Genomic DNA, 21,184 nt, shown 5'->3' with positions numbered 1-21,184 from the left:
GCTTTGGAGCCGTGAACTTTGCCCACTAAGAGGGGAAGAACTATGCAGCAAATGGAACTTTGATCCGAGAATTTGACCAGGAAGGTGTGGAGGGCAGAATGCAGAGACTGTGTGCAGCAGTGTTCCTGAGGTGCCATTTTTCAGAGCTGCAGTTGCTATGGAACTGTGAACTCACTCTGCAGCATCTGAAAAGATCAGCAGCTCTGTAAGGACTCTGGAGCCACATTGCAGCAGTGAAAGCATAGAACTGTTTTGTAGATGTACTGTAACCATGGCACTGCAAACCTCTGCAGGGAGGTGTGAATCATACAATGGTTAAACACTGGTGCTTGAAACCTGCAGTATGACAAAGAGTGCAGATCTACGGAGTATTTGTGGCTGGAGTTTGGTAAGATTTGTCTGCAGCACCAGCTGTAGTATGGGAATCCTTGTGTGGGCTTTCCAACAGAAGCTTAAGTTCCAGCACTCATTTGAGATGACAAGTGTGTGGCTCTGCCACCTCCCTAGGGCAGTGCATGCAGAATGCAATAGATAGCCTGATGACACATCCCTACTTTCTACCCTGTGCCTAGAGAAAGCACCTCTTTTACGCACCGAGACAGAGCGACGAGCTGTCCTGTACCCGCCCTCCTGCTCTTGGCCCGCTCAGCCGGGCTCTGAAATGCAGTAAGCCCATTTCAGGGAAAGGCCGCAGCAGGCAAGCTGATTGCCAAGCAAATGGCCAGTTTATCGCCAGCGCTAGCATTTCTTCGTCGCTGTTAGTTTTCCTTTCTTCCTCCTTTGCAGTATCAAAGTTCCCGATTTCCCCTGGCTCCGGCTCCGGCGCCGGCGGACACGGCACCGCTCGCCCCACGGCCCCAGCTGAGCACACGGCCCCGCCCCCGCACGCCCGCCTGCCCCTGGCCCCGCCTCTCCCGCCTCGTGCCCCCCTCTGCTCTCCCGCTTGCGCTCGGTGCTCCAGTGCGGCTGCGCGCGCATGGCCGCGCTCCGCCGGGGGAGAGATGGGCACGAGCTGTGCGCGTGCGCGGCGGCCAGGAAGCTGGACCTCGGCAGGGGGGCTTACGTTGGCATGGCGGAGGCGCGGCCCGGTGCAGGTAAGTGCGGTTGCTGTGCTCGGGGGGAAGTTGGGGAGGGGGCCGGTGGGGTGGGTTGGGCGTGGAGGGGAGGAGCAGTCATCGCTCCGCAGCGATGCTGTCGGACAGAGGGCCGCGCCGTGACGGTCGCGGCCGAATGCTGTTGTGTCGAGGGGCGCGGGCTGCGGCACCACTTGTTGCCGCCGCCTGGCCCCCGCCCGCCGCAACTTCGCGGCGCCTGTGGCGCTCGAAATGGCTGAGCTCGCCTTTGAACAGGGCGCGCTAGGGAAACTTTGCCTGAGGAGCAACGTTTGAGCTTCTAGAATGTGACAAACGAACGGGAACGCCAGAAAAAATACAAAGAGACGGTTAGTTTCTGGAAAACTTACGGCTCTCTGCCCACCCGTGCCCGTGAAACCCAGCAGAGGGCGGTGCAGCCTGCACAGGGCAGCCTGACCTCTCCCAGCCCCACGGGCTGCTGTAAAATTGCGGCGTTTTCGTGGGGTCTCGCTGGGGTCTAGGAGCAGAGGTCTGGGGCGTGCAGGAGGTGACTGCCTAGAGCAGGTGCCATCTGCCCAGAGTGATCTAGGTAAGGGCTCACAGGTGGAGAGCGGCTTAGGGACCCGACCTGGAGTGGGACTGAATGCCACAAGTGCAAGAAAAGATTTTTTTCGTTTGTTTGTTTCTCCCTGCTGGCTTTTATGATGCAGGTTCAGATTAACTTTTGTTTTACTGGGTGCGGCTGCTGAGGAGGAGGGGCAATAGCCTTTCAAGATCCATGTTCTAGCCTCACATTTAATGATTTATCATGCATTACGGGCACTTAACAATAGAAGAACCCTTATGTAATTGTGTCTTGAGCATATAACTAGAAATAACACTGTTGCCCAGAGTCAGTCATGATATTTAGTGTTTTCATCATGTCTTTTGATTTTCTTGCAGTCTGGGTAGACTTCTCAGGTAATCAATGTCACTTTGGGGGCACTTGATGAGCTAACTCATTTCATTGTTTGTAGAGTTGTTAGATTTCTGCCAGAAAGAATCCTGGACTTTTGTGGCTGGGGTGAAGAAGAAAATACAAATCTCTACTTTTGCAGGACCCTAATGTTAATTCAGCATAAGGTTTATCATTAGCCTATATCCTAATAGCATCCTCTGTCTCTTCTCCTCTGTTCTTGGCAGCCTGGCAATAATGATGGAAAAGTTATTTGAGTTCATTTTTTTGATGGGCTGAAAATGGGTCCACAACTGCTTTGTGGGAACTGGAATAGCCTGGGACATGGTTCAGAGAGCAGAAACTGATAGTTTCAGTAAAGGGAAGCTGCTGCAGGCGAATGTCTGCTTGTCTGTTTATCTTCCATGCTGCCAGGCTGCAAGTCAGCTCTGGTCCTGAACCCTTTCGTATAGTGTATATACTGTATTGGAACAAAGGGTCTTAGATATACTGAGCTAAAAATAGCTTTACTGAAAAGCAGTAGATTAGTCTGGATGGTACACCATTTCTACATTTGCTTTGTAATTCTTAAGCTAACACAGATATTGTCATATGGCATTAAGTTCTGGAGTTCATTCCTTGTTATGGTAATACATACTATGTTACCAAGAACCATCTCATAGGTAAGTTTCGAATTGTGCTTGTGCAATATTAGGAGGGGAACTGGCTTTTGCCCTGTGTCTTCATGGACGGAGTGAGTGTATGATTTTGAGAGCTTAAATATGAAAGATATTTCTGCTCTCAGAGTGGATCAGGGGAAGCAGGTGAGGTTAAGAATGACAGTTTTGGTTCATGGCAGATGTGCAGCCCATCCAGGGCCAAATCCCACCCATTTTGCCAATAGTGAACAGTTATTGAGACCCATATTCTCTTATACCCAGGGAACGGGTATAAGAGACAAAGGGGAAGAATATAAAAAACAAGGCAACTGTAGAATAATTATTCACATAGATACACCTTTCTAGTTTCCAGCCCTGTGGACCTAGAAGGGACAGGTGGTATTTGTATTTAATAGCCATTAATTGATTCTTTTTTTCCATCAGTTGCCGTAATTGCTGTTGAGTGTAGTTTTGGGTTTTTTGCCTTCGCAGTGGCAGCTGGGTCATTATACATGGTACAATGCATCACTAAACTGAAGAGATTAGGGAGTTGCTATAAAGTATTGAGTAGCCCACTGTAAGGGTGAACAGGAAAGTGAAAACTTATAATACATTTATTGTCCTTATGCAAAATCCATTCTGTAGTAGATACTTCTCTTAGGATGATGAAGATACTTATGGTGAAGTTGTATTTCTTTCCCTACTTTTATATTTCTCCTATGACATCTTGAAATGGGCTAGCTAAAACTTCATGTTCTGTCCAAAATGTGGATGCACTGAATTTGGACAATAGCATAAAAAGACAAAAACATAGCACCTGCACCGATATACACAGGGGGCTAACTAGCTGGAAAGCAGCTCTGCAGACAGGGACCTTGGGGCTCTTGGTGGACTATAAGCAGAACCATGAGTCAGCAATGCACTCTCTCTGCAAGGAAGGCCAACTAGACTACGTTAGGAAGAGCGTTGCCAGTTTGTCAAGGGAGATGCACCTTCCCCTTTGCTCAGCACTGGTGAGGCCACCCCTGGAGCACTGTGTCCAGTTCTGGGCTCCCCTGTACAAGGAAGACATGGACATACTGCAGTAAGTCCAGCAAAGGGCCATGAAGATGATTAAGGGATTGGAGCATCCCTCATGTGAGGAGAGGCTGAGAAAGCTGGAACTGTTGAGTCTGGAGAAGAGAAGTCTGAGAGTGATCTTAGCGCTGTGTACAAATATCTGATGGGAGGGAGTAAAGAATATGGAGCCAGATTCTTCTCTGTGGTATTAAGTGAAAGGACAAGAGGCAACAGTACAAATTAAAACACATTAAATTCTATCTGAACACAAAAAAAAGCCTTTTTACTGTAAGGGTGGTCATACACTGGAATAGGTTGCCTACAGAGGTCATAGCCTCTCCGTTCTGGGAGATATTCAAAATCCACCTGGACACAATTGTGGGCAACTTGCTCTAGCTGACTCTGTTTGAGCAGGGTATTTGGACTAGATGATCTCAAGAGGTCCCTTCCAACCTCAGCCATTCTGTGATTCTATGGTAATGATGATTTTGCATGTTAATCTTTCTCTAATAATTTCTGGCAAGACTTGCGGGAAGGGAGCATATCTTTTATTAGATGAGCTATTACAGTTGGAATAAATAATAAATTTTGGGCAGGCAGATTGTTTTGAATGAAAATGGTTTGCACTGCTTGAGTCTTTAAGCCTGAAACAGCACAACCCCTGTTTAGGAAGAAATCCAACCTTTTGTAAATCTGTGTCATCTCTGGAAATGATAGGATTCTGAGGGTGAATATATAAAATGATCAGAGAAGACAGAAAAGATCAAGCTTGGTGTTCTGTGAGGAAGAGGTTTAAAGCTTCTAATGCTATGGGGAAAGCCTCAGATTTCCATAATGCACCATACCTGTTTTTTTTTTGTGGTACAGTGTAATATAGATACCATAAGACCTGCAGACCTGCAGGGAGTGTCTTCCCTGTAACTTGTGCTTTGTGTTCAGCTGACTGGACCATTTCTTGTCTGGATATATGCAGTGCTGACACAAATAAATTGTTGTGTATGCACTCTGTACTGTCATCTGTCTTTAGGTGAAAGAATAGGTTATTTGAATTGCTTTGAAACTGAAGACATCTGTCCTGAAATTACCTTTGTCTTCTACCTGGAGCCAGTATATAAACAGAACATATAATCATAGAATATCCTGAGTTGGAAGGGACTCACAGGGGTCATTGAGTCCAACTCCTGACTCCACTCAGGGCAACCTAAAAGTTAAACCAGATGTCTAAGAGCATTATCCAAACACTTCTTGAACACTGAAAGACTTGGGGCTATGACCACTTCCTTGAGAAGCTTTTTCCAGTGTTTGACCACCCTCTCACTGAAGAACTTTTTTCTAATGCTACCCAATCTGAACTTCTCTTGACACAGCTTTAAGCCGTTCCCTCATGTTCTATTACTGGCCTCCAGGGAGGAGATCAGCACCTCCCTCTCCATTCCCCCTCATGAGCAAACTGTTGACAGCAATGAAGTCACCCCTCAGTCTCCTCTTCAAACTGAACAAAGCTAGTATCCTCAGCTGTTCCTCCTGAGTCCTCTAGTCCTTTTATCATCTTTGTTGCCCTCGTTTGGACACATTCTAATATTTTCATATCCTTTTTGTATTGTGGAGCCCAAAACTGCACACAGTACTCAAGGTGATGCTATTTTTGGTTGAATTTATGTGTATCTCAATAAGAAGTGGTCAATTAAAAAATAAGTGCTTGTCCAGTCAGAAAGGGTGGTACTAATCAGTGTTGTTTATTTAGTTCCAGTTTTGTATTGATCGAAGCTTCGGAAGGAAAATCAGAGTTCTTCCTATCTAGGAGATAGAGCTGAATTCATTAAAGGATAAAGAAGTACTACCTCTGACACCTAAGGGGCTATCCTGTAGACTCTTGTATCCATTGTATTTTTTTCTGACTGGACTTCTTCAATATATTTTTTTCTTTCTTACATTTATCCTTAAATATCAACTTCCTACAGTTTCTGCCTAATTAAAGTACATCGTTTAATGGCTCTTCAGAATCTAGTTGAATTTAGCTTGCTGAAACTGAGAAGAAATATCACTTAGGCGTGATGTCTTTAAGTGGCACCTTCAAATATCATTATTGATGTCTTCATAAAAAAAGTACCTAAGTTATAAAGTTTGGCTGTCCTGGTCCCCAAAATAAGCTCTGTTTTTGAAGCAGAGCTTGTACTTACTAAAATGAGATATGTACTTACTAATTTGTTTCACGTTTTTAAAAGTGTCCTTATCAAATTATTTTTCTGAAGAGTAGTTCACACAGACTACCTAACTTTGCCAGGGCATTCTGGCTCTGTCCACAGTTAATGCTGAAGTGGTGTAATGTTATGGCAGAACAGGCATGAAACCATATGAGTTTCATATGCTTGGTTTAAATTCACATTCAAGATCTTAGGGATATTAAAACCTGCAAGGTAGAGGTTGTTTCTAAAGTAACTGTTATTTTCTTTATTTATTTTATAGAAATACAGGCTGGAATCTAGCTTTGGAGGTTCCCTTTTTCTTGGGATTTTTGTGTATGTACATGTAAACATGTCAGAGGAAATTTGAGCCAGTGTTAGCTACTGATTATTACACTTGTATATGTATTTTGCTGTTTCTCATCTTCGCAGACAGAAATCAGTTTTAGTAAAATTTACCACTTCTTTAGAATTTTTTTTATAATGTAAAAGCTGACAGTAAGAACAGGAGTCCTATTCATGGGTGATATAAAAAGTCCTAATGAATTATTCATATTTTGGAGGTGCTTTTAAGTATCTGAATCCTGGTTTCCCATCTGTTTCTTCAAACTTAATAGATTATTTGGAAAGTGCTTTCAAAAATATCATTTCCACAGCTACATTTCAAGTCCTGGTTATGCTTCTTGGAGGCCATGCTCAAAAGTCAATTTGACTTTTTATTTTAAAAAATGAGCATTTTAAAGCCATGTCCAACATGTTTTTAATATCAGTGTAAGATAGTATGTTTTACTGATCTACAAAACATACTTACTCAAGCTTATTTACTGCATTCATTTGAAAGCCCTCTGCAGCAATTTGTTTAGAATTCATGCATATAATTCATTTTATATACTACATCTCATAACTGAAGAAACAATGGTCTTTAACAGAATATGCTTTTTAAAGGTAAATTGTGTGATTTTTGAAAAACATGTTTTTATTAAACATTAAGAAGCCATTTGGTTTACCTTGTTATATCTATCCATCAGACTTTAAATTTTAGGGTATTGTGGTGGTTTAACCCCAGCCAGCAACTAGACACCATGCAGCCGCTTGCTCACCCCCCCCCCCCCCCTCCCCTCCCCCTCCCTCCCCCCGACTCCGGTTGGATGGGGAAGAGAATCGGGAGGGCGCAAGTAGGAAAACTCCTGGGTTGAGATAAAAACAGTTTAATAATGGAAATAAAACAAAGTAGAACAGTAATAATAACAATGAGAACAATAACAGAATATACAAAGCAGGCGATGCACAATGCAGCTGCTTACCACTTGCTGACTGTGTGTCGTGAACGGGGGGCCCCCTCCCCCCCCCCAGTTTTTATACTGAGCATGGTGTCACATGGTATAGAATATTGCATTGGCCAGCTGGGTCAACTGCCCTGGCTGTGCTCCCCTCCGCCCAGCTTCCCCTGCACCTGGCAGGGCATGGAAGGCCAAAAAGTCCCCTGTGCAAGCATCACCCAGCAACAACCTGTTATATTAATAACATATGCTATATTATAATATTAATATCTTAATATATTAAATATAAAAATATAAAGTATAATAATACATAATGATTTATAATCATATATATTGTCTTTGCGATGACAAAAAAACCAAAATAATTTCAACTGAGTCTCTTTAAAAACAAGTGTGAATTAGGTTATGTGGTTAAGAACATCCTTAAATGTAATTTTAAATTTCTAACTTTTAGTAAGCTTAAAGCTTCACTTCCTCGAAGTTGTATGTTATATTTTTAATTTGGCCACCAAATCCCTCATAGTAGTTATGACCATTCCTAAAGGTTTTAAAAAAACTCTTTCATTTGAAAGTAAATGAAATTCACTGCAAAAAGTATGTTAATGCTTTGAAGTATTCTGGTCGGTTCTTCCCTTCAAAATGTTAATTTCCACAATCTTTATTAAAAAGTTAAAATAATAGGTAGTTGAGAGACCCAGATAACATTAGCCTTTTGGAGAGTCTCATGTTCATAGCCCGAGTGCTTGATTCTTTCTTTGAATTGTCCTGAACCAGGAATAAACTGCACCTAACCTGTAAAATGCACACGACTTCCATGAGATTTTAGAAGCCTCTTCTCTTTTTTACACTACTGTGTAAGAGTTAACGAATCTGCCCCAGCGTATTAAACTGTCCCTGATATTCACCTGATAATTCCTGTTGCAGGCAGGCCCCACCGGCACGATGTGATATGAAATTGAGCAACATAGGATTTCTATCATGCACCTCTTTCTTTTATCTAGAGACATAGAAATGACAAGTAGAAGCCTAGTTCATGTTGATGGCCTCATAACAGAAAAATAATTTTGCAAAGCTGTCCTGGGTAGTCCGTCTACCATTTCATATGTTTGTATGTGTGGAACAGTGTAATCAGAGTTCATGCAAGCATTTACTATTGCTACTCTTTGGCTGATGGATTTTAATTTATATTCAAAGTTCTGTGTAATATTAAAATTTCAGATGTAGACGTATTTAAACCCCTTTTTCTTCAGGTTTGTGTGGGTATGTAAACATGCTAGGAAAAACTTCAGCACATGTTCAGCACATTATCACACTTTCATGTCTTGTATACGTACAGTGCTGCTTCAAATGTTTTTCTTTACCTTACGTTTTTATATTCTTATCTTAACTCTGGGTCATCAGTCTTTCTCTAAAGATGACAAGAGAAGGTAACTTCCACAAAGCACTGTATGATTCAACTCTAGTTTCTGGAAACTTGTTTGCAGTTGTTCTGCCAAGTGTGGGATTGATTGAACTTCTGGGCCTTTCCATGTATGGTAATTTTGCTGAAAAGAAATGTTTACTCTTTAATAGTCTTCTAAGTGTGGTTTTATTTTTTCACTTCTTAGGTGCATTGAATTTCAGTCCTGATGCTGCTGATTCCATTCCAGGAGAAAGACAACCTACAGATATAAACTGGGTAAATAAAGATAGGAAAGACTCTAACAGTAATCAGAGTAGAATTAATTTACCATTTCCTAGTCAGTCTTCTGAAAGAGGTACAGATTACGAAAGCTCTTCCACAAAGCATCGTGGCTTTTGTAATCCAGAAAGTCAATATGGGAATTCTGAAGACTTCCACCAATATTTTGGTACCAGTAAAAGTTTGAAGAATCGCAACTTGCAAAGCCAGAGATGGCACAGATCAAGAAACGATAGCACATGTGCTAGAAGTAAGATAAGGCAAAGTACTGCTGATGCTGCTGCAGGTCCAGGAATTTCAGATGCTGCAATAGTACCTGGGAGAAGAGCACCTGCTAGAGGATACAATGACTTTCTCTCCTCAGAGAGTGACAGGGAGGTACCTAATGCAGATAGCAGAGGAGCAAAGCCAAAGAAAACACATCTGATGCATGCATCTGGAAGAGGTTTCAGGGAGAAGGGAAAGCAAGTACATGACAGGGAAAAGAGAGTGAGCTCTAAACAGAAAGTAGAGCTGTTTGAAAATGTTCCATCTTTGGATTTGACTCAGTCTGACTCTTCAGAATCATCTGTTGGAAAGGCATTCTGTGATGCACCTGTTGGTAGTGGGGATGAGCAGAAAGGCTACAATTATGTAAACAAAAGATATCCCCGGAAGCCTGTGTGGAATAAACCCCCAGTAGAAAAGCAGTGTCAGAAAAGACATGATTCTCACCGTAGTAAAAATACAAAAGTAGGTAAGAAGTCTTCTCTTGCATACGCTCCAAAAGATAAAAATGAGAGGAAGAAAGAACTCTCTGTTCACAAAAATGATGAAAACTTGACCAGTGAAATCAGGCATCAATTGTCTGATTCTGTCAGATGTAATGGAAGAAAGTTCCTGCTAAAGGGGAATCAGGCACCTGCACTTCATTTCAGCTGGACCCAGTACTGGAAAAAGCAAAGTGATGTACCAAAAAACAAAGAAACTCATACAGGTAAGTTTTCTAGACTGTCCTGTACTTCTGTATTAAAGATAGGATCTTGAATAATTTAAACTGCCTTCACATTTGACTACCTGAAGAGGCTTATTATTTCACATTAAGTTAATATCAGTTTCAGAGGGTAGAAGTAAATGTAAATGTGTGGTTTCTGAGTGGGGAGGTGTTCTGTAAGTTTACTAGGGAAGAACAGATTTTGTTTGAAGTTTTTTTTGTGTTACTGCCAAACTGCAAATGATGGCCTGGTCAGGCACCATGTGTATGTTGCAGGAGCGGGGAGTAAAATTCTGAACACTCTGAACAATGGGACTTGAGAGGGACAATCCTAAAACTGATCTTTGCAGAATAAGTTTTCTCACGTTTTGTGTAGAAGTAGGCAAATGCCAGATAGAGGAACTATTCTGCTCCTAACTGGATTTTTTGCTTTTTTTTTGCAACGGTAGTATCAAAAGGTAATTAGAAATAGAGAAAGTCTCTGGATACTGTTTTTGGAAGTTGAGAATAGAAACATGTGCCATTGACGGTGTAAAGCAGACCCACAGGTTTTGACTGACTGAGTGAATTTTGTGCCAACTCATACCATTAGGGACTTAAAACATTAAATGGAAATCAGCTGAATCTCTTCACTCTTCATCATGGTACTGGTTTCTGTTTCTAGACAACCTAGGTAGCTTTTTCTTACTGTTTTAGATAAGCTTAAGTGTGCACTGAGAAAATAGTTTCATGTTATTCATAGCACCCAGCAGAAGAAGTCCTATTTTCTTTCAGAGGCAATAGGAAGAGATTTTTTTTTTGTCTCTTCCAGTTGAACAAACACTAAAAATTATATTTAGTTGGTTTTCACAAAGCATCTCAACCTGATCTGCTGCTGCCCAGAATGATAGAGACAGGTAGACTAGTTCCTGTTATCTTAACTGTGGTATTCAATCTTTTGAAGTTTTTGCTTCTCAGTGTCTCTTCTCTTTCAGAGCTGAGAAAGTAGTAGCATAACCGGGAAGCATAAGATAGCTCCAGTCAGAAACTTTGTTCCCTTAGGAGGAGCTCAAGAATCAAGATCGTCCTTGATCCTTTCTAACTGAAATACATTAACTTTCATGATTGTGGATTCTACTTGAATTATAAAATTAAAGATACATCAGTCTTTCTCCCAGCATTACCATTAAATGAAAAACCTCATATGCAATAAGCAGGAAGAGAAGTAGTAATCTTTTACAGGGAACTTAAGGAACTTCCCCTCCAAAATGGCAGTTTTTCTTTGCATGCTTTAGTTAGGAGCTATTTTGGAAACAGTATATGCCACTATTTTCAGGGGACTGAGACTGTGCTTTTTAACTTTATTTATGGGACAGCTATCCTTTCTGAGTACAGTATAGCTTTAGTCTTCTGGAGAGAAGTAGTATGTTTTACGTGGGGATGCTAGCTTTGCAGCAGGTAGAATTCATGGGGTGCCGAAAGCAGAAATGACTGTTAATTCTAAGCCTTGTGGTGCTTGATGCAGGAGGGCTGGAAAAGAAGCTTGAAGGTGCTTATATCCTATTAAGGAGGGCAAACAGAGTTAACACTTCCAGGTTTCCAGACATCCATGAGCTTGCTTTCAGTCATGTGTGGTACAAGCACATTTTGAATGATAGTTATTTTTCTTTTATTTTCATTTTTTTGTCCTTCATTATGAGTTCTAACTTCCCTTGTATTGGCACCATCTAAAAATGGTACGTTTTTACACTTTACACTTGTAATTAAGATATTCTAAAATTCTGTGGGCATAGATCAAAAAGCATTTCTAAGGTGTATTTGGTAGCCTTAGCTTGATGAGAGAGTTAATCTGGCAGCACTGAAGTTATGTGGTGCCTTTGTTATGGTTGCACATCTAACTATGTTTTCAGGCTGTTTTGTCTTTCATGTGGAGTTCCTGCTTTATTTTCAAAGTACTTTTTCACGTTCTTTCATATGGCTCAAAAGGCCCTTGTACTTTGACTATTGTTTCCCAGTAATTCCATTCCTAAAGCAGTCAGTTTATGACGGGCTTATTTCCATAATCCAGGTACTTCACTGTTAATATTTGTTGTGTGGTCTTCCAGGAATACTCGAGGATGGGAATTAAATTTAATTTTGGCTGAAACTTCTGTAGTTAAGAGCTTTAAGCTTTTTGGTTTAAACTTTATGCAAAGATAAATTTCTCATATAAAGTGATGAGTAAAATTTCAAACTTCTGCCAAGCTTAAAACTATTAACTAATTTGTAAGACCAGAATGATTGCTATTCATCAACAGGAATTATTGTTGCCACTTTAATGGGAATCTCATACTTCCTCTTCCTGCTCTGAAACTAGAGAAATGCATACCAAGTATCAAACTGGAATCTTCCAGGAGTAAACTAATACCTTGCTTATAGCCACACAGGAAAAATAAGTTCTGTTATAATTTAAACGAAATCTTGGCTTAAAACTATTAACTAATTTGTAAGACCAGAATGATCGGTATTCATCAGCAGAAATTATTGTTGCCACATCAGCTAACTGATGTTTCATGCACAAGTAATATATTTTATTTGCAGGGTCGTTGATTGAACAGCTGACCACGGAGAAGTATGAGTGCATGGTATGCTGTGAGGTGGTCCGAATTGTAGCCCCAGTGTGGAGCTGTCAGAATTGTTACCATGTATTCCACCTGAATTGCATTAAGAAGTGGGCACGATCACCAGCTTCACAAGCTGAAGGTTGGTATTCTCTCTTGCAGACACTTTCTCTCTCAAATATATATAATAGCAAAGTTCACGTGTTTCTTATATTGGAAAACTACTTATAAATATTGTCTAAGGTAACCAGTAAGCTGTAAACAAAGCGAGTTTTACATAAAAAATGGTTTTTTTCAGGGTTCTTTGGATGCTTTGTATAATCCTCCAAACTGTTTTGATTCTTGCTAGTATTCTAACTAAAACTAATTTCCAGTTTAGATACATAAGTATAAGATCATTCAATGAAATCAGCTCATCAAGATGCAAAGCTCTGTGGCTGTGTTTTTACACACCAAGAAATGTCTCATCTTCTCTCATCTGTGCTTAGCTGAGCTGTCAAACAGAAGAAGCACTCCAAGCATTAGTTGTCTGCTTTTACTCAACCACTTCCTAGTTCTGTTCTCAGATAAAGTACTCCTGAAATCTGTCACCAATGCCATGCAGTGAAATGAAATTCAGAGAAGACAGAAAGCTTCTCCCTTTGTCATTAGCTTGAACTGTTTCAAATTCTTTGTACTATACCATTTTTTGAAACTCTTATACCACTACATTCTGCCCCTTGAATGCTTTGGTGTAAGTTAAGGCTGAATTGCAGCCTCTCTGCTGTGTTCACTTGTGTGATGTAGACACACTCTGAAGATGGCAGTGTTAATCTTGAAGTAGGGTTAATTTTTTCTGTGCACGGCTTGTTTTAGCATTTAGCATTCTTCATGTGTCTTTCTGTGTCTCTCTGGGCAGACCAAGGAAATACAGTCTGTCAGCTACTTCCCAATGTTTGAGAGAAGTTCTTACGGACTGTAAATCTCTTGCAAAAAGGATTGGTTGCAAAGTTCTTGCATTTCTGAAGATGCACAGACAGACTTCTGGGTAGGGCTGGTCATGCTTCATACTGACAGTAGAAAGGAAGTTACCAATACCAGCACAAGATTTGAAACATAAAGGCATTGGAATATTTGAGAAGGGAACAGATTTTTGGATAAGACTGAGATCCTAAGCCAAACTGAGAGTGACTGCTGAGAACTTTTATCTCCTAGCTGTTTTTCTGTCACCTTCTTTGGAGCTGATTTATCTCCCTGAAACAGCTTATTGCTTGATCAAAATAGTGTCTGCTTATCTTGCTTATCTGTCAAGACAGTGACCTTAGATGTTTGAATCCTGACAGCATTTTAAATAGCCATACCCTTTGGCCATTTGTTTTCTTTTCTAGCTGAGAAGCAGTAATTTATTCTGATACAGATTATCTCATTGGAGAACTGCATAATGGTAACATGAAACTGCCAGTGTTGATTCTAGTATATTCTACTACAGCTGAAGTGACTGAAATCTTCTGTTTGGAGTTCTTTTTACGTACCTAGCATTGTATATACGTTGAAAATTCCTGCTGTACTGCTGCCTTTGGAAACATAGCCTTTTAGCATTCACTCTTTATTGCAGCAGATGTGTTTGGATCCTTTCTTATATAATCACCTATGACTCATCTAGGCAAGCATGTAAAGGGGAAAGTTGCTTGTTTGAAACTACACGTAAAGATCCATAGTCTGTATATATAATTCCCAGCTCTTCTTAGTCAAGGTTCTTTTGAGCCCTTTAATCCTTTACGATTCTGGAAACTTAGGAGATCATTCACTGCCACTGTGTCTTTATGACAATAGGTATGCAATAGGAATGGGCAGGGTTCTGGGCATGCTACCACAGATCAAGATTTTTGTGGCGGAAAGTGCTACAAATAGGGATGCTTGCAATATGAAAGTGTATGGAAAAAATTTTGGTAAATAATTACAAGTAAGGAATCTTTTTATCCCAGAAGGAGGGAGAGGATAGCAAATACTAAAACAATCTCTAGTAAACTGGAGTGAGGTGTGTTGATTTTGCTTACACAACTGTCCTTTTGGTGTCTTTGATTGGAATTCTGCCTACTTCACTCCTATTCATGAGAAGATTCATGAGAGTGGAATGTTCATTCGGTAGGGTCATCCTTACTCTCTCTCACTTTCTTCAGTATTCAGGATTTGTAAGGAGTGGTTACAGGACCACTCCTTACAAATGTGGATGTCAGGAGTCACCCTACTGTCATTACATCCGACTGTAATTGCATCGGAATCCAGGAAGAAAACTTCTATTTCTTGTATTTTTGGAGGAAAGCAACTGTGCATGTTCCTTGTGGGTGGACCCACATGAATGTAGTTATGTCTTAGAAAAGCAAAGGATAGTCTATGATTAAGAAAAACAAAATATATCTTGAAAGGCTGTTTTGCTTGGTAGAAGGTTCCTATACTCTAGAGAAACTGTTGCTTGTAGAGGACTAGGCATCCTGTTCCAGGAGAGATGTTGATAGGAGAGGCCGTCTACTGGCCTCCTGAAGCTTTGCTGATAGGCTTACCTTCACAGCTTTTGAAAAACATAACATGGAATAATGATGAAAGAAATTATGTTGCTAATGTAATAGTAAAGTATACTGTACAAAGTAATACCGTGGGGAATCTCTTCGGGTTTAGTGTGCTAGTTTTGGGAGGAGCCACATAAGGTGCTGACAGCTTCATCAGCAGATACCCCTTTCAGTCCCCTGCTGCCAGGTTTTATCTGTAGCTTTTAACACTTATGTCTGAGATGCTTCTTTCTGAGATGCTTCAGTTTGTAGCAGTCAAATAAAAAAAAAAAATTGGTCAGGAAATGCAGGTTGGTCTTGAGCATGAATATGAGTTGTGCCACTGTCCTACAGCTGTTTAGCCCATAATTGTACAGCTCTCTGCAGCAGTCTTGGTGGCACAGTGATACGAGCCAGGATAATGAGGGGTATGAATAGGCACCAAGTATTGAAAAGAATAGACATGCTTTAGATTTGCATTTCAGGAGTGTCAAGGCAGTCTATAATCTGGATCATTTCCAGTTTGTGAAAATCATTACGGTTGTGCCTTATGATGGTTAACGTAAGAAGTCTCCAATCCAATTGATAGCGAACCTAGATGTGCCTGTCATTGCAGTGCAGTTGTCTTGTTACACATAGGGTTTCTTGTTTGCAGTCCCTCCTGCATTCATAATGTGAAAATATCATCAATCTTGGTCAGATTTTTTAATTGCGAAGAACTGTTCTAAAATCACAGCTGTATTAATTTACCAGCACTGAATTGATTGGTTAAGAGAGACAGAGCTAATCAGTTTATATTTATATATATATATTTTTTAATATCTATATACCTATAGATATAAAAAAAAGGCCTTTCTCCTCCCCGCTCCCCTTTGTGTTCAATAGTGCTCTCACACTGGTATTCTTCGTAGCCAGGTATGTACTGAATTTGGGAAACATCTTCATGAATGTCACTTTCCTTTCATGGAATTTCTTCCTTTACTGCTAACCAACACTATCCTGAAACGCAGAAGCAAGAGAACTACTATTTAATAAAATACCAGCTTGAAGAATGATGTCCTAGTCAATAGCTAGGTATTGTCACCTTTAAATTAATTAAAGTAGATTATTCTGGTTTATATAGCACTAATTTATTCTGGACATGAAGCAATACTAAATTGGTCTTCTACAAGACACGTAAACTCATAATATGAGAGGATAACAAAAAATGAAAATACAGGTAGTACTTAAGACAGGTAATGCTATTTTTCTCACCAATTTCCAACACTTTAACACTTTTTTCCTCACATCTTTAGATATGGTGAAGACTGTCTATATTCTAGTGGAATGTCTTGTAACAGGGTACAGGATAACACAAAAAAGTGCAATTTTAAAATGTTCTTGCCTCTATATAAAGTTGGAGCCTGGTCAGATGAAGTACCACTGCTGTGTTTATCATGATGCTGTATAAAATGCATTTTATTAACCTGCTTTCTCACCACTTCTGAGTAAATGGAAAAACTTAGGTTGCAGCTGTGGTAAGAAACAAGGCGAGAGCACTTACTCTAGGTTTGCAAATTAGCTCCTTTATTTACTTCAAGTCATTTTTATCTTTAATTTTTTTATCTACAGATGGTAATAGTGGTTGGAGATGTCCAGCTTGTCAGAATGCTTCTACCCAAGTTCCTAAAACTTACACTTGTTTCTGTGGTGAGTTTCTTGCTTGCTTTTGCAAAGAAAACTAATTATGTCACTTTAATTCCTTTTTTTTAATTTGAATTCTGATATTGCTGCTTGTTTGTCTACATCCTTGAAATTTAACCTTGTTTAAGTCTTTATTAACACTGAAAGGTGGCTGCGCAGAGAATCACACATATGTTGCTTAAAAAAATTTAAAAATTAGATATTACATCATAAGTGATAAATGTTTTCATATCACTGTATAAAAATTGTCATTTTTATAGAATAATGATAGAATTGGGCTGCTATCCTACAAGCTTCCCTTCTGTAGAAGGACTGAAATAACCTGCATGAGTTATGTCTTTCTTTGTGGCAAGATACACCAAAATAATACACAATTCAAGCATACAACTATCTAAACCTTTAAATTGATTTAGCAATTTTGTCATTTATGTTGATCGGGGACACATACAGTTTAAATAGGAAATAATATACAGACTTTTCAGACATTTATGTAGATACATTTTTAATAAAAGAGGTTAATGAAGTGAGTACAACATTCACTAAGCCATAAGTATATGACAAAAAGGGAGAAATTAATTAGGTTACTTAGTTGCATACATGCAAATAAATATTGTTTGGGATTTACACTTTTGAAATTTGTGTTGATTTCACGTAGCTCTCCTTCCTTAAGTCAGAGTCACTGGGAAGTTTCACCTCGCTTTCTACAAAACAGAATATTCTGGAATTGAGACAGGAACTGGGAGTCAGTGAGCTTGCCCTAAAGAAACTAGACTTATGCTGTAATAGGTAACAATTTTATCTAAAGTTCTCTTTATGTGTCAATGTGTCAGCTAAGAACAGTGCAATGCAGGTAAGAGAGTTTTTGTATGACAATGTGTGAAATCTTACGAGTATGGGGATAACAGTTAAGTTAGAATGATTCCAAATGAAAATTACACTTATAAGACAGGTTGTCCATCTGTTAAATAGGAAAGAAGTTCTGCCTAGGCTTAAAGACTGTTTCATAGTTTTGGGAGATCTACAGCAGGAACCTCAAGTTGTCCACAGGGTTATTATTAGCAGAGCACCATATTGGAACATAAGACTTTAATCGTCTATAGATAATTTTACATAGATAATCGTTTATAGATAGATACAGCATTTGGACATCACCAGTGGCTTATGCAAAGCTGTCTTCTATTTGATGCAAAATACTAACTATGTGTTGAGTGTAGTTAAGTGTGGGTTTTTTCACCATTCCATGAGGAAATTCCTAGCTTATTTTTTTCTGAATGTTCTAATTTTCAGGATTTTCCTGGATATTTGACTAGTTTAATTGAAACTCAGGTGAATAAATGCCATATGTGGTGTTTATTCGTATTTTCCTAACTTGCTATTCGTAGAATATACAAAGGTGTACTAAAAGAGTTAAAATGATACAACTATGTTGCCAAAAATACATTTTCTTGATGTTTTTAATTGTTGCAACTCAAATTTGTAATATTGGCTCAGTTGCTTCATTGGTAATTTAATTCCCCTCTTGCAGAGAGCCAAATTAGGTTTGCATGTGTTAACCATGGCAATTAACTTTAACACTGGTGATCATGTCATGCACTTACAGCTATGAGATTTGCGAACAGTATGTCAGATTAATTAAAATATGGTTTCAGTGCTTATCTGAAATACAGAATACTTGAAGCGAACGTACTGGATTTATCACTTCTTGTTCAAGACTTCCTGCTGCATTCATCAAAACGTCAACCTTTAATGTTTAGATTTATGTAAAGTCTGCTTCTTTTTAGAGAAGTGACTTTTATAATTTGCCCAGTCATTTCATTCTGCCCCTATTCCTTATACTGCCCCTATTCCTCTAACCTTACTGGCTAGATCCTATTTTCTTTTTTTTTTTTTTGTCTTCTGCATTGAGACAGCAAGGGAGTTTCACCCTTTAATTTTCTTATCTACTATGCAGCTTGACCAACTAAAGGGACCTTTTAATTTTCTTGTATTTTATCAGTTTAATTTAACGTAAAATACCAGCTACCTAAGTGCCTGCTGAGGGCATAGAAGGAAAGAATCTTCTGGAGCTTGATATTCCAGTGGCACTTACTTTTAAGTTGAGTATATATCAGCACTGAAAGCTGAGAAAAACATAAAACATATTGTGTCATTTTGTTTTTCAAAGACAACTACTGCCAGTATTGAAAATACAGCTTTTTCTTTTTGGTGTGATATTTTTCCCAAACTCAGTATTTTATTCAAGGCAATAAATATGTTTTTGTCTTTGACGTGGTTTAGGTAAGGTGCACAATCCTGAATGGAATAGAAATGAAATCCCACATAGCTGTGGCGAACTTTGTGGAAAGAAGAGACAGTGTTTGGACTGCCCACATATTTGTAACATGTAAGTAAATGTTTATTATATGAATATTGACATGATCTAGAGAAAATTTCTGAAGACTGTATTTGGATATTTTTTGACTATAGGATATGCTTAGAGGTGTATTTGGCTTATAGCTCAACTGAAGCCTCGAAGAAATGGAGGCTATTTGTGTTCGTACATCTAAAGTGAGTTCATATGAGAGAATGAACAGGAGGTCAGCAACAATAGTAGCAACATTTCCATTGTATTTTAGGAACTGAACCAGCTGCCTAACTTGGTTTCAAGAACTTTCATTGAAGAGAAGTAATAGTGAATAGAAGTAATTTTAAATGTGTATCCGGTGGTCCACCAGTTGTTTTAGGTACTGCTTTTCCTGTAATAGTGTTTGTATAATCTTAATCTAAGAGCTAGTGGTACTTGGTTAAACTGAAGGACTGCTTACTTCTATTCTTTGTTTCTTTTTCTTTTCTTTGGCTTGTAAACTGTTGAGGGATAAGAGGGCAATATGTGTATTTATCTATTTGTTGAGACCACCAGATGGTTGAATTGGAATTCCTCATGGAGATCTTAATCAGTATGTGTAACTCGGATTGTTTTTGCTAACATTTATTAGTATAATTCAATGAAGAGAGGCAAAGAAGAGCAATTCTATTTTCAGTTTTGGATGTTTTCCTTTAGATCTTTTTTTAGCAGTGTGGTGGTATTATATTGATAAGGTTAACAGCATTAGGCGAGCTTTTTCAATGTATAAATATGCTTGCTAGTCAGAAAAATAAATTATATGTTGTTCCTAGCCTATTTAGCTTCATCTTCCATGTGTGGAAGTTGGTCCATAATACCTGTTCATATTTCTGTTTTGAGAAATTCTTAATAGTCAGAAGCAGTTGTCTCTGCTCTTGGTACACAAAAACTTCAGTCATTCCAACAAATAGATTGTCATCTTACACTTTTTCCAAGGTTTACTAAAACTCAGACCTTTACTAGAACTTTACTCCGAACTTTTTATTTAATGCGTTGTGTTTCAAACCTATTTCAACATCTTGTTGAATGAAAGTATTTCTTTGCTCTTTAATACTTCTTTCCCACATGTGAAAATATTATATTAGATTTCTTTTCAGGCTGGCATTTCAGTGCTATAGCTGTTTTCTTAATTCATCATCATACCAGATCTTCTTCACTGTGGTTTGCAGGATAAAACTGAAACATAGATCAGCTTTCAGACTACATTTGATGTAGCTGATATCCTGACTCAGCACAACACTGATTCTCTTGGAGGCCAGCTGCTGGCCTCCATCTCAGGAGAGGCATGTGGAGGACTTTTTTGCCCAGTCAGACATAAGTAGACTCCTTAACTACTTTGAGAAGTCCCTGACTGCAATCTGCTACCTGACAAACTTTCCTATAGCGCTTGTATGAAACAGTTGTTCTTCCTCTTTCCTGTCCCAGTTTACAGCAGAGGCTCAGTCTCTGGCATTCTCTTCTGGGAAGTCTTCTGAACAGTAGTGGCAATATTGTGCCTATTGCAAGCTACAAATTTGTAGTCCTGGTAGTCTGATCTGTATCAAGAGCTGTGAAAATTTGGACCTTTTAAAGTCCCAGCTTGCTACCAGTTTAAGTTGTAGGAAGTGTAAAAGTGTTATCATTCAGCTTGTTCCACATGAGTAAAACCATGCTGAGATCATCCAGTCCTGGAGGTAAGGAGACAGCAAGGGTGCAGATCAAGATTAACGGGTGGTTTTGGCACACTCTGACTTGTGATAGTGATCTGGAGAGGAATGCACTTTCAGCATCACTGTTACCCAGTTTTGAACATTCCTCAGTATACCTTGGACACTTCTTCCTCCCATGTGGGATGGGAACAAGGACACACTCTGCCTCCATCTGCTGTATCAAAAAGCAAGTAGAAACCTGGTTCTCTCTTGCTGTATCAGGAAGTGGTGGAGTTAGAGATGTGGAGCTTTATCATCTGAATGAATCTTTGGCAGTCTCTTACCAACTTCTACCCACTGGAGAACCTCAACTGGTCTAGAAGTCCAGATCATGATCTGTATCTGGGCAGAGTTTTTCCTCAAGAGAGTACTCAAAGGTGGACTTGTTGCCATCAAAGCCAGGAGTCTGCTTCATGGTCCTTGCTTGAGTTTAGATGATCTGAGAACTCTTTCTTGCAAGCACTTGTTTCTTTGGATTATGGAT

General features: G+C 39.4%; 1 protein-coding gene across 14 annotated transcripts in view; it reads left to right on the top strand.

The window, feature by feature from the left end:
* The first annotated feature begins 957 nt into the window (after positions 1–957).
* Positions 958–21,184, top strand: part of NFX1 (nuclear transcription factor, X-box binding 1) — a 71,235-nt gene continuing 51,008 nt past the window's right edge. For 13 of the 14 annotated variants that reach the window (XR_012672543.1, XR_012672538.1, XR_012672537.1 and 10 more), the window contains exons 1-5: positions 966–1,094; positions 8,796–9,845; positions 12,402–12,563; positions 16,558–16,635; positions 18,907–19,012. Coding sequence is in view for 7 of the 14 variants with exons in the window: in XM_075142900.1 (XP_074999001.1) it covers positions 977–1,094; positions 8,796–9,845; positions 12,402–12,563; positions 16,558–16,635; positions 18,907–19,012 (1,514 nt within the window). In the remaining 7 variants the exon portion in view is untranslated. Of the gene's footprint in view, positions 1,095–8,795; positions 9,846–12,401; positions 12,564–16,557; positions 16,636–18,906; positions 19,013–21,184 lie in introns of all 14 variants that reach the window. The other variant, XM_075142898.1, reaches the window with a different exon arrangement.

Source organism: Calonectris borealis, chromosome 2 (assembly GCF_964195595.1).
Source record: "Calonectris borealis chromosome 2, bCalBor7.hap1.2, whole genome shotgun sequence".
Lineage (NCBI taxonomy): Eukaryota > Metazoa > Chordata > Aves > Procellariiformes > Procellariidae > Calonectris > Calonectris borealis.
This window is presented reverse-complemented; position numbering and strand designations above follow the sequence as displayed.